This window comes from Anguilla anguilla, chromosome 10 (assembly GCF_013347855.1).
Source record: "Anguilla anguilla isolate fAngAng1 chromosome 10, fAngAng1.pri, whole genome shotgun sequence".
Taxonomy (NCBI): domain Eukaryota; kingdom Metazoa; phylum Chordata; class Actinopteri; order Anguilliformes; family Anguillidae; genus Anguilla; species Anguilla anguilla.
Window position 1 is genome coordinate 41948353 of NC_049210.1, and position 13056 is coordinate 41961408.

General features: G+C 46.2%; 1 protein-coding gene across 3 annotated transcripts; it reads left to right on the forward strand.

The window, feature by feature from the left end:
• Window positions 1-5292: 5292 nt before the first annotated feature.
• Window positions 5293-12661, forward strand: znf131 (zinc finger protein 131). 3 transcript variants are annotated; one of them, XM_035435588.1, is made up of 7 exons: window positions 5293-5414; window positions 6791-6929; window positions 8101-8202; window positions 8463-8607; window positions 9117-9829; window positions 10293-10423; window positions 11131-12661. In XM_035435588.1, exons 2-7 carry the CDS (start codon window positions 6806-6808, stop codon window positions 11731-11733), a joined length of 1818 nt encoding a protein of 605 aa, XP_035291479.1. In that variant the 5' UTR covers window positions 5293-5414; window positions 6791-6805; the 3' UTR covers window positions 11734-12661. The 3 variants fall into 3 exon arrangements, with proteins under 3 accessions (XP_035291479.1, XP_035291481.1, XP_035291480.1); XM_035435590.1 differs by having other exon boundaries at window positions 9120-9829; XM_035435589.1 differs by lacking the exon at window positions 5293-5414 and adding an exon at window positions 5935-6044.
• Window positions 12662-13056: the final 395 nt, after the last annotated feature.

Here is a 13056-nt window from a genome sequence, read left to right on the forward strand (position 1 = left end):
GTACTTTACTGGAACCGCAGGGTAACTCTTGGCAGGGTACATGCCTGGTGTATTTTATACGCGAGAACAGAGCTTTCCGAAGAAGAGGTAAAGAAACTGAGCAGAATTTGGGAGTGGCATGTCCAGCTAAAACAGCAGTTTTTCAGTGTCGTGATGCTCCGTGATGTTGTGTCAACTCCTGAAATCATTTTTAAAAAGCTCTCAAAAAAGTGTGCTGGAAACATGGCACCTAATCTGAAGAAAGACTGGCCCTGCTTGTGTAGACTGCGGGTGCCAGCCCTGTAGGATGGATCAAAATTGGCTCTGACATCACAGCCATGATGGGTGGGTCACTTTTTGCAGGGGGGGTGGGGGGGGAGGTTAGGGTGCCGTCTCATTTGCGAATGAGCTGTGAGCTTTGAAAGCCTGTCCAGTATTCTTCATTTCCCCTCCTCTGGCATTGCTGTAACATAGGTCTTTATTCTCACTAAGAACCACAAACCGTCAACCACAACCCATGTGTTTGGTTCATGCGGTTCATCTGACACATCTGACATAATCACCCCATCTTTATGACACCTTTCCAAGATACCTTACGCCTAACCTGCCATTCCGGATGATGTTATCAGTGCATTTCATACAGCTGCAGCCTTTGCAGTGCATGCTTATCCTAGAACCATTTGTAACAAATCACTGCGAGTGACAGTAAAATAGAGGGTTATCAGACACTGGGAGCAGACCTACGTTATGGTTACTCTTTGCTTGTCAGCAGCGTCTCTGTGCCAGGAGGCCTCACACAATAAAAGCACTTATCACATCCAATGCAGCTCTTTACGTGTCAGCATCGAAACAAAATGTCACCAGGTTTTCTGCATTTCGAGGACTGCTGGAGGGAGAGTGCTTTAAAATTTAAGATTTCTGTCCCAGCAGAAAACACTGCGATTCGTAAAATACCAACAGTAAATAAAGAGGAATCATCTAGAAAGTTCTTAGAAGCAAAACAGGAAATGTGGACCGATTGCGCAAGAGTTAGCTGCAGCAGCCAGTTCCTGTTTACATTAACTCCATTAATCCAGGAGGCCTGTGTTCCCTCTCCATTAAAATGTAATACACAGAGTACAGCGGTACGTGAGCGGTGCTGAGCTGTGCAGGTTATCCACGCTCAGGGATTATGTAAACTCCTCCACTTTGCTCTCACACACACACAACAACACGGATACCTCCCCTCCCGGTGAATGTTTAACCCAGAGAACTGTGCAAGTCTGCATGTTCACCCTGCAAACAAAAAAAACGTCAGTCAGATATTTATTTAGACGGCATTTCCAGTAATGGCCCGTTGCAAAATAAGTTAATCTTTACAACAACAGAAAAAAAAGACGCCAAACTAACGCAGGGCCTTTTCAGGTGAACGTGGGGCTTTTTTTTCCCAGCTGTCGACTTTGAGACACGGTCAAGGCCGGGTAGATTACGGTCACGGTCAGCTGACCAAGAAAACCCAGATAAAAGGGCAAAAAAAAAAACAGCGAGGCCTGTTTGTTTAAAATCAGACTAATGCACAGCTTGAGACATTAGCCTTCGCAAGACTGGGCATGGCTTACTGTGGCCGAGGTCCCTAAGCCGTGGTCAACAGTTTGCACGCGTGCACAGCGCAGTCATGAACGCTCTATTCACCAAATGTGGGGAGAAAGGACAAGCACTGTATAATGTCATTATAACATCAAAACACTATCATCATTTTTAAAAGTTAAATTTTTCCTCAAATATTAAGCTTCATCTTATTTAATTCACAATTATTGAATATCACCAAGAAATGTGCATTGTTCTACCCAAATGAAGCAACATGTATCACAGAACAAAAATAAGATAACTGTGTTTTGTCAAAATATTGGGAACAAGGTCGAAGGGAGACCAAGGTTCTTTTGTTTTTGTTTTTTTTTTAAGTCATTTTTTTCCCTCATTTTTCTCCAATAGCAGGTGAACTTGCATGACCTTATTGCCTTGCCCAAGCCGTGAGGTAGTGGCATAAAATTTAGCTCAGCTCATGTGTGGCGAAAATTCCCAGCTTAAGACACACTCGTGGACGCTGTGAAAGGACGGACAAATGAGAAAAACACATCTTGTGCCAGATTAGCTGGCCTCAAGTGGACTTACATCTACGCCAGTGAAGAGGTTATCAGAGGCAGATCTGAGCCAAAATGGGGGGTGATGCTGACATTAGCTATAAGTGTTATGAAAAACAGGAAGGGGGCGGGGGTGGGGGGGCGGAAGAAAGGAAGGAAATGAAAAAGTAGGCTTTCGCTCATTTTGGCACAAAGACCTCACCGCGCAGCAGAATTTGAGGTCGGGTTGTCATGGCGGAGATGAAGCTGTGTTGCTGTCGTCTCAAAGAGGAAAATGGATGCAGGACCCAGCTCTCTGCATCCGCAGGCAGCCACTCGGCCTTTGTCGATATTTGTTAAGCTTTGCAGATTGATTACGTTGAAGTAAACTAAGACAGCGAGAGGTCACAATCAAAGCCGTTATTAGGGAACAGCTGTCATCAGCTGCTGAAAAAATGAATATAGGAATATGAATATGAAAAATATGAACCAAGCGTGTGCTGCAGATGTAGATGAGCCCATTTCGATGAAAACGATCTAATTCCAAAGGAACACCTATTGAATTCACGAAAATTAATATTATTTTTAACTCATAGAAGTCTGAATGAGGGGAACAAAGCACACTAAGGTCAGACTAAGGTGACCTTGAATATGCATGATGTCACGACTTCAGTCAAAAAGCAACAAAAGTAATTTGACTATTCTGGGGACTTTAATCATGAGAATGAGATAAAATGATAGTAACCATGGTGACAGATCAAGTAGTAAGGTTATACTCATAGACGAACAGTACAATCACCGGAAATCTTTCCTGCCATAATTCCCCCCCCCCCCCCCCCAGTGCTTTCAAAAATTCTGTTGTGAAACACCTATTGAAGAAACCAAATTTAGATCCTAGTGTCCTAAGCAATTATGGGCCTATATCCAATCTACCCTTCACGAGCAAGACAACTGCAAAAGTAGTTTATAATCAACTTAACGCCTTTCTTAACAAAAACAGTATTCAAGAGAAGTTTTTTAAGCCAGGTTTTAGGTCCAATCACAGAACAGAGATTGCTCTAACTAAAATAGTTAATGATCTTGGCCTCCGTGTTGATGTTAACAAGGTTTCTTATTCTTTTACATCCGAGTTCAGCATCTGACAAGTTTGACCACAACAGTCTAACGAATTGTCTGGCAAACGCCTTCATATTAGTCCTGGAGTTGGAGATCACGTCAGACATACTTTTTGGTGTTGCACAAGGCAGGTGCCTTGCTCCCCTTCTTTTTTCATTATACATGCCTCCCTTAGGTAATATCATCAGAGAACACAATGTTAATTTCCAGAGATATGCTGATGACACACAATTATATTTCAGTTGCGCTGAATGCCTTAGGCTACCAGACTACCCATCAGCTGCAATTAATCAATGGAGGAGCAATTTGTTTTTAAATGAAAAAAAAAGACAGAACTAATTTCAGTTGTGCCCCACAGCCAAATGGGATGTACCCTTTAATAGGTTTGGAAATGTTCCTTCCCAGATTAAATCAGAAGTAACAAGCCTAGGTGTAATTTTAGACCCTGATTTAAGTTTTAAACGTCACATAAACAAGGTGACCAAAACAGCATTCTTCCACCAAAGAAACACGGCAAAAGTATGGCCATTACAAACTCAGGAGAATGCTGAGAAGTTAATTCACGCTTTTATTTCAAGAAGATTTAACTACTGTAATGCCCTTTTTACTGGTCTTCCAAGTAAGTCAACTGAGAAATTACAACTCATTCAGAACTATGCTGCTAGACTTTTAAGAGAGAACATTTTACTCCTATTTTAGTTACACTGCACAGGCTCCCTGTATCTATTAGAATCGATTTCAAAGTCCTTTAATTTGAATATAAAGCTCTTAACGGTTTAGCACATTCTTACAACTGAGATTCTCTGTTGTTATGTCTGTTCACAAGACCCAAGGTCCTCTGCAGCAGCTTTTTTTATTGTACCCAGTTGCACCAAATAAAAAAAAATAAAAAATCAGGGACGATGCTTTTATCCACAACACTCCTAGATTATGGAAAAACCTGCCAAGAAATATCAGTGAGGCTATCTTACACAGCAATTAAAAACATACCTAATTTTGAAAACATAACCATAACCTTAATCTGGTTTATAACTAACAGCAGTTTTTTATTACTCTCTCCTCATTATATTATTTTATCACTTTTCTTTTCATTATTTTATTGTGTATTCTTTTACTTATTTTGTTTCATACTACATTTACATTCTCTTATGTAGAGAGGTGTATTTTATTTTTTATTTTACTTATTTTATTTTAATTATCGGATATTGTGTTGATTTTAATAGCGAATGTAAAGGACTTTGAGCTATTTTATGTACGAAAAGTACTATATAAAGTTTATTATTGTTATTATTATTATTTACAATCCTATGTGGACATCCTCTCGGTTTATAGCTCTAGAAACGGATCACATTCAAAACACGTTCAAGAATACAGATGACGGATCCCGTGTAAATCAAGTCATGTGTAAAGTGTAAACTATAAACATGTCAACAGTTCATTTACGGCCGTTGCATCAGCCAGCTCACACGTAGTAGCCTTGGTAAACAAAACAGACACAGCAACTCTAACATTAGCTTGCTATCTAGGAGCGCCATAAATGAACAAGGATAGCTAGGCTAGAAGACTACAGCTATTCAAACCCTCATAACCGTTTTCTCAGCCCTTCTCACTTGCTCGCATTATTTTACCTCCATGCCTGCAAGTCACCACGGACAAAGAAAATGGTACAGAATTTCAGACAAAGTTTTGTAACGGCTCCATTGTCTGTTCATCGGTTACCTATTTTCATACGTTTTTCACTAGTTAGTTAACTGTTAGCTACACAGCTAGCTGCTGCGCACAAGAGTGTGAAGCTAGCCGCAGAAAGTCAGTTCCGGGATTGCCGGGAAGTGACGAGAGCGATAAATTTCACAATAAAAGTGGCACCAACGTTTAGCTATACGTAATTGTTTTGTAGTATTGAACCATATGCGCATATTACCCTAAAATTATAGCATTATTTGGTTTTTGAACATGTTTTCAAATCTTCGCTAATAAATGTCATCACTTGGTCAACGAAATTTGCTATTGAGCACGATGCCATTATGGTTTGTTCCGTTTCAGTTGCTCGGCAACGTTACCAATCAGCGTCGCTGCCACCGCATGGGGCTGCTGGGAAACCGAGGCCAAAACAGAAAGCGACCGCCCTTTTTTGAGAGACGGGGGAAGAACAGCAGAGGGAGAGCTGGGGGAGCGTCAGACTGAAAAACAACTGCAAAAAGCAGCGGAACCTTGCTTGAGGTGGGCTTATCGATGTGTTAAGCAAATTGTTTTTAGTCGAGACTCGTTTATTTAATAATATGTCGGATAAAAAAGTGGATTTTAATGCGCGGTTTGATGACGTAATGGCGATGGTCGAACAAGAAATGGCGATAGCGCGTACAGGCCTGTTGGTAAATTATCCACGTTGCGTTTCAGTAAACAACTCTACTTCCTTTCATAATCGGTCACAATGCCTTTATAGCAATATTTTTGTTGTTTTACCGGATGCACGTTACTAACAACTGTTTTACAAATTGTACAATTTTACGGTTGTGAAGGTTGGCGAAAGGCCTTCCGCTGCTAGTCCGCGCTAGCGCGCTGTTGCAGAGCGACTCCAGTGCGTTATTGGCTCATTTGATATACTTTATGCTGCTGTCTGGTGTGTGATTGGACGTTTTACAGTCACGTCTGTCAGTTGACAGCTGTTCACAGTGTTCAGTTGGATAATATCTGTGATTGGCGTGGTCTTTTCATTGCTCCTATTGGACCCCTTGAAATGCTTTGCATAGCGGGCAAATACATTTTGGTGCTGTATCTAAAACCTTTAAATCATGTTTCTACACGCTGATGCTATTTGAACGAGCATAAAATGATGTCTGGCTAAATATGGTATAATATATTTAACAGAAATGTGCTTTGTCGTCTAACGAGGGTGGAACTTCAAAATTTGTTGAATGGAATTGAAATAGCCTGGAAAAATATTTATTTCCCCTTGCATTAGGTTAGCAGTCATCAGTGCCTAGCTGCCTTTACCCTCGCAGGTTTATATGTTGGCTTGATTCTTCGCAGTTAGCTTATCCGTTAACTTGCTTCCTGTGATGCAGAATGTACCTGCATAGACAGTATGCAACGTTGTACGATGAGGTTAGCTGTGGTAAACAGTCTAGCAGTATACCAAACCCTGACAAATTTGTCTAGCTAAAGTTTACCTTTAAAGGCTAGATGGTTATTAGCTACAATAAACAAATACTTTAACTACTTGTCTATATGCATTTGCGTTTCTATTATATTTACAGCATCTTCTAAATAAATACAGTGCAATATGTTCGCTAACGTTGCCTAATTTCGAGACTTTATTGTACTCGAGTTTATATAGGCACGATCCGCTTTTTTAGGGTAAGCATGGCTCTTGGTGGTGTCCACGAGAATGGACTCCGTAAAATGTCATATTCCTTGGAATTTGACATGTTACATTATGTCGCATTAAACTAAAATGGCTAAGTTTAGCTGTATCATTGCTACATTTTAAGGCCTTGTTAGACAGGATACGGAGAAATTATCCATAGTGCATGATAGTGACCTGCTACTATCCAAATAATGGATGGTCATAATCACTATTTGCTTTTTTTTTCAAGGGGAGGGGCTGAATCATGTCCGATGAGGATGTCATTGATTGTGGGAGTGAGTTTCCGGCCCACTACAAGGTCATGCTGGACAAACTGAACGAGCAGAGACAACTGGACCAGTTTACGGACATCACGCTCATCGTGGACGGTGAGACCCGCGCTTTTCCCGTCACTTGACTGAATTTATTACCGTGGAGATGTACGTCACTCAGCTATTTATAGTGACTGTGCCGCTATGTGTACGTTTGTGCGCATGTGTGGTTTAAATGTACTGTTGCAGTGTGGGTCGTGGCAACTTGGATGAGAGTTTGGGTCCTGGAGGCTGGAAACACGTTCTGATTTTTTTCAGCGTGTTTTTTTTTAATGTTCAGTGAACTAAGGTTATTATGCTCTCCAGTTTGTTGTTGCCTCGATGTTTGAAAAGTCCATGTCATACTGTTATCCTGAGACTGCACATAGAGCTACATTCTTTCAGTTGGCGCATGTGCAGACTTTCTTCCCGGGGTAGTTTTGAATCATTGAAAGCTTTAGATGCATTTCATGTTTTTATTATTTTCTTATGCGGTGTATCTGTCCTCACCTTCTCCTTCGTGCATTCTTCCTAAATCGTGGGAAATAGGCAGACATCACAATCCATGGTGTTGAATGAGTGTGACTAGCGCTAAACCAGTATCTCCAGTGGTTCCACCACTGGTCACATGTTTGAGCTACATAACCGTAAGGGAGCTAATGAAGAACAAAGAAATTAGGTCTTGTTCAACACAATGCAACAGTGTTTGCGTTTAATAAATACCACATTATGTATTTCTCTTCCTAAAGTGTAAATACAGTGTCAATCTGCAGTACCTTAAACGGACCACCAGATGGAAGTGTTGTAGTAGAACTGAGGAGGAAACTCCAAAATGGGTATCTCCATAACTTTATGACACATCGCCACAGAGATCTGCACGTATGTGAAGACACAATTTAAATGTCCACATAATCATGTATGTTTAGATGCAGATGGAGTGGCTATGCTTTGAACGGAACCTTTTCTGATTTTACAATGGCTTTTTTTACTGACGCTATAACTAGTATTTATTTATTTAGCAGACAAGGTGTAGTGCAAAAGTGTTTATCCTGAGAGCTGTGCATGGGCACAGAATAGGATGTAGCTGTATAAAACTGCAAACGTGAGCCATTCAGTGTGTGTACAATTACAAGAGCATTGCCGCTGTGATGGTACTCTTTTGGCCTGTAGCTGTCCTCAGTGCTATGTTGTAACTGTGCAGTTGTGTGCGTTCTGGTCATTTTTTACAGTCTCTGGTTCTGGTCTACAGGTCACCAGTTCAGGGCCCATAAAGCCGTCCTTGCAGCCTGCAGTCAGTTCTTTCACAAGTTCTTCCAGGATTTCAAGATGGAGCCCCTAGTGGAGATTGAAGGTATCACGCCTGATTCTTTTAACTGAGTTCACCCACACTTTTCATCTGCAAAGCTACATTTATTGATATGGAGGCTGAAGTAAGAATGTGTTGGCTCTATATTAGTAAATATAAATCAATAAAATTATAAAATGAATATAAATATTAGAGCTAATGAGAGAGCCTGAAACCTTGATGTAGTCTCATGTCTGTTTAGTTTAATGGACATTAGGCCCTTGGGGTGAGCGTTCTCTCTCTCTTACCGACGCGTGTCTCGGCAGGGGTGAGTAACTTGGCGTTTCGGCACCTGATGGAGTTCACCTACACGGCCAGGCTGGCGGTGAACGGGCAGGAGGAGGTTAGCGACGTGTGGAAGGCCGCAGAGTACCTGCAGATGCAGGAGGCCATCAAGGCCCTCAACAACAGGTACGCTGACGGTAGCATGTCGCTAATGCTATCTGCGCTACAACGCTCTTGAAGGCTTCAGCAGCAGGTATGCTAATGGTACCCGTGCTACAAGGCTATTGAAGCCCTCAGTAACAGGTACGCTAATGCTATCTGCGCTACAGGGCTGTTGAAGCCCTCAATAACAGGTACGCTAATGGTACCTGTGCTCAAGGCTGTTGAAGCCCTCAGTAACAGGTACGCTAATAGCTGTGCTTAAGGCTATTGGAAGCCCTCAACAACAGTTACGCTAGTGGTACCCATGCTACAAGGCTATTGAAGCCTTCAACATCAGGTACGCTAATACTACCCATGCTACAAGGCCCGTGCCAGATAAGGGCTGCACTACCATAAAACTCTGAAGAAGGGCGTTTTGTGCCTGAAACGTTTGGGCAAATGAAAGATATATAAAAGTATTTTAAGGCAGCGTGGCCCTTGTCTCATTTTTGCGTGATAGAAGTTGAAAGTGACGTGCGTGACTTTTATTCCAGCAGCAAGTCCCCGGTGTACAGCGGCCCGGCCAAGGGCAAGGCCAAGAAGAGGAAGATCGCCGAGACGTCCAACGTGATCACGGAGACCCTGCCCTCGGCCGACACGGAGCCCGTGGAGATCGAGGTGGAGATCGACGAGGGCCCCATGGAGGTGGAGGAGAGCGGGCTGGAGGAGGTGGTGGAGGCCGCCCGCAACGCCCACGTGGGCGGGGACTCCTCGGACGACTCGGCCCTGGCCCTGCTGGCCGACATCACCAGCAAGTACCAGCAGGGGGAGCCGGCGCTGCGGGCGGCGAAGAGGGGGGCGGCGGCGCCCGAGGCGGTGGCGGGGGTCGGCGGCGGCGGCGCCACGGTGCTGCTGCCGGAGCCCAAGGCCCTGGAGAGCATCGAGGTGGTGGAGGTGCAGATCTCGCAGCTGGACAACATGTTCCGCTGCGACAAGTGCGAGCGCTCCTTCAAGCTCTTCTACCACCTGAAGCAGCACCTGCGCTCGCACGCGGCCGGCGCCGCCGACCGGCCCTACGTCTGCCGCCACTGCGACAAGGCGTACGCGCGCGAGGGCGCGCTCAAGCACCACCTGAGCAGCTACCACTACGACGCCGAGGAGCAGGCGCGCCGCCAGCGGCCGCAGAAGAGGCTGCACGTCTGCGAGTACTGCGACAAGCAGTTCGACCACTTCGGCCACTTCAAGGAGCACCTGCGCAAGCACACGGGTGAGAAGGGGTTTACGGGTTTAGGGGTTTAGGGGTTTGGGGGGGGGGGGTGTGTATGTGTGTGTGTGTGTGTGTGTGCGCGTGCGCGTGTGTGTGCGTGTGTGGTCTCTGGCGGCTCCAGTACCGTGCTGATTGTGTGTTTGTGTGCGTGTGTGTGTGTATGTATCTCCGTGCTGCGGTGGTCACTGGCGGCTCCAGTACCGTGCTGATTGCGTGCGTGTGTGCGTGTGTGGTCTCTGGCGGCTCCAGTACCGTGCTGATTGCGTGCGTGTGTGGTCGCTGGCGGCTCCAGTACCGTGCTGATTGCGTGCGTGTGTGGTCGCTGGCGGCTCCAGTACCGTGCTGATTGCGTGCGTGTGTGCGTGTGTGGTCTCTGGCGGCTCCAGTACCGTGCTGTTTTGCGTGCGTGTGTGCGTGTGTGGTCTCTGGCGGCTCCAGTGCTGATTGCGTGTTTGTGCCGCAGGCGAGAAGCCGTTCGAGTGCCCGGACTGCCACGAGCGCTTCGCCAGGAACAGCACGCTCAAGTGCCACATGGCCGCCTGCCAGAACGGCTGCGGGGCCAAGAAGGGCCGCAAGAAGCTCTACGAGTGTCAGGTACGACAACACCTGCGCACACCTGCGCACACCTGCGCACACCTGCGCATACCTGCGTACACCTGCGCACACCTGCGCACACCTGCGTACACCTGCGTACACCTGCGCACACCTGTGTGAGGGGAACACCTGCGTACACCTACGCACACCTGCGTACGCCTGCGTACACCTGCGTACGCCTGCGTACGCCTGCGCATACCTGCGTACACCTGCGCACACCTGCGTACACCTGCTTACGCCTGCGTGAGGGGAACACCTGTGTACACCTGCGCACACCTGCGCACACCTGCGTGAGGGGAACACCTGTGTACACCTGCTTACGCCTGCGTGAGGGGAACACCTCTGCACACCTGCTTACGCCTGTGTGAGGGGAACACCTCTGCACACCTGCTTACACCTGTGTGAGGAGAACACCTGTGCACACCTGTGTGAGGGGAACACCTCTGCACACCTGTATGAGGGGAGAGAACACCAGCATGTGCCTGCACATCTCCTTTATATAACTTTGTCTGAAGACACACTGCCTTTAGCTGGTATGATGTAATTTTGTTGCAGTTCTTTCATAACTTAATTCTGGACCAGGAATGTCTCGTTCTGATCCTGCTCAACAAAAGAATGCGGAGCTTTTCATTGTTTTCGAACCATAATACTAAATATTAATCAATTATCTCTCCTTCCCTCTGTCTCTCTCACCCCCCCCCCCCCAGGTGTGCAGCAGCGTGTTTAACAGCTGGGACCAGTTTAAGGACCACCTGGTGATCCACACGGGGGAGAAGCCCAACCACTGCACGCTGTGCGACGTCTGGTTCACGCAGCCGCGCGACCTCCGCGCGCACCTGAGGGACCTGCACGGCGTCCAGGACAAGGCCCTGCTGGCCGCCGAGCCCGCCGCCGACCACGCCCCCGGCCCCGCCCCCGACGAGGAGGAGGAGGAGGAGGAGGAGGAGGTGGTGGAGGAGGAGCTGCTCCAGGACGGCATCCGGGTGGAGCACGTCACCGTGGAGCCCGTCCCGCTGGAGGGGGAGGCGGTGGACGTGGTCGGGGTGGTGGAGGGGGAGACGGCGGTGGTGGTACAGGTGGGAGGGGAGGTGGAGGTGGGGCGCCCTGAGGGTAAGGAGGAGGAGGAGGCGGAGGGGCTGGACTTCTCCCAGGGGGCGGGGACTGAAGGAGGGGCGCGACTGGAGATCAGGGTGGAGCAGGTGACGGGCGGGGACGCCGTCGCCGAGGTGCCGGACTCCGAGGTTCACCTGGAGCAGGAGCAGGTGGAGGTCCAGGTGGAGGAGGGCGTGGTGCAGGGGGTGGAGGTATGAGGGTTCCTCCCCTCCTGTCCCGGGACACTGTCGTGCAGACAAGAGGTTTTCCGCAACGCACATTTCAGAATTTTTATTTATGGAGAAGAAAAATAAAACTGCGTGTCCATCTCCCTGTTGCTCCGCCCCCCCCCCACGCAGTTGCAGATTTTAAACAGCTTTACTGACCAAATACACCCATCAACGCTCCCCTGTTTATCTTTTTAAAGGCTAACAGTACTTTTCAGCAAAAAATTGCGGTGCATGGGCTGATTTTGCTGCCAACGTTTTGTGAAGGGGGGGGCGGGGGCTTGTTACTGTGCCGGATTTTCTGGACGGGACGGGATCTCCAGTCTTCATTTCGCTGGGAGCTCGAACCTTTGTCCTCAGAAGCCCCTCAGCAAGGCTTGGGTGTGAAATCACTGCAGCTCGGAGTCTGGATACCATACGCAGAAGTGCAAAGCCGCTAAGACCCTCAGCTTTTGAAATAAAAAAAACCATGTTTCTGTTTTGTTTTTTTTTTCTTTCATTTTTGTAGAAATCTTTAGTTTTAAAAAAGTGTAGAAGCATTGTTTATTGTATAGTTTTATTTAATTTTTTTTTTTTTTGTTTCGGTACGCTTTTTCTGAACCTGCTAGCTTGCCATCCTGTTGGATGTCCGATTGAGAGACTTGCAAATAAAATTCAAATGCAAAAGAACGCGAATGGACACACACCCCCTTCCCGATTCACCGACGCTCTCTGTTGGTCGCCGCCTGACATTGTCCGTTCCATTGTCACAACAAATACTTCGCAATCATCAGAGCAGAAACAAGAGCACTTCCTAATATTTAAATACTTCCTTCCCTTGTTGTTTTTATTTTCCACAGAGGTCGTGGTGCATCATTGAATTGTTACATGAATTCTTCAGTTTTGTACAGAACAATAAAAATTTCGAAATCAGTATAGATTTTTGCCAACTGTGGTCCAGTAATTATTATTTTTTGCCTGGTAAAGCTTTTAGAAGAGAAGGCTACCAAGGCTGACGTGTGTGCGTGTGCGCGCAGGCGTGTGTTGATTGCGCATTGCTTGTATTTGTTTTAGTATAACGACGCATTTCCTTCAGAAACTTTTTGAGTTTTAGGTTATTTGCCTGACGGACATGGCACTAAGGACAGTACACACCGTTTTGATGCGCAGTACAATTATTTAAAGTCTTTAATTCGGCATTTATGGGATTGGTGACTTTTTTGTAACTGGTGGGTCACAGAAAGTTTGTACACTGATTGAATGGGTCGTGGTCTGAGGAGATTGAGACTCACTAATTTAGATTATCCCCTTAGTTCAACGCCCTTTCTTTTTGCT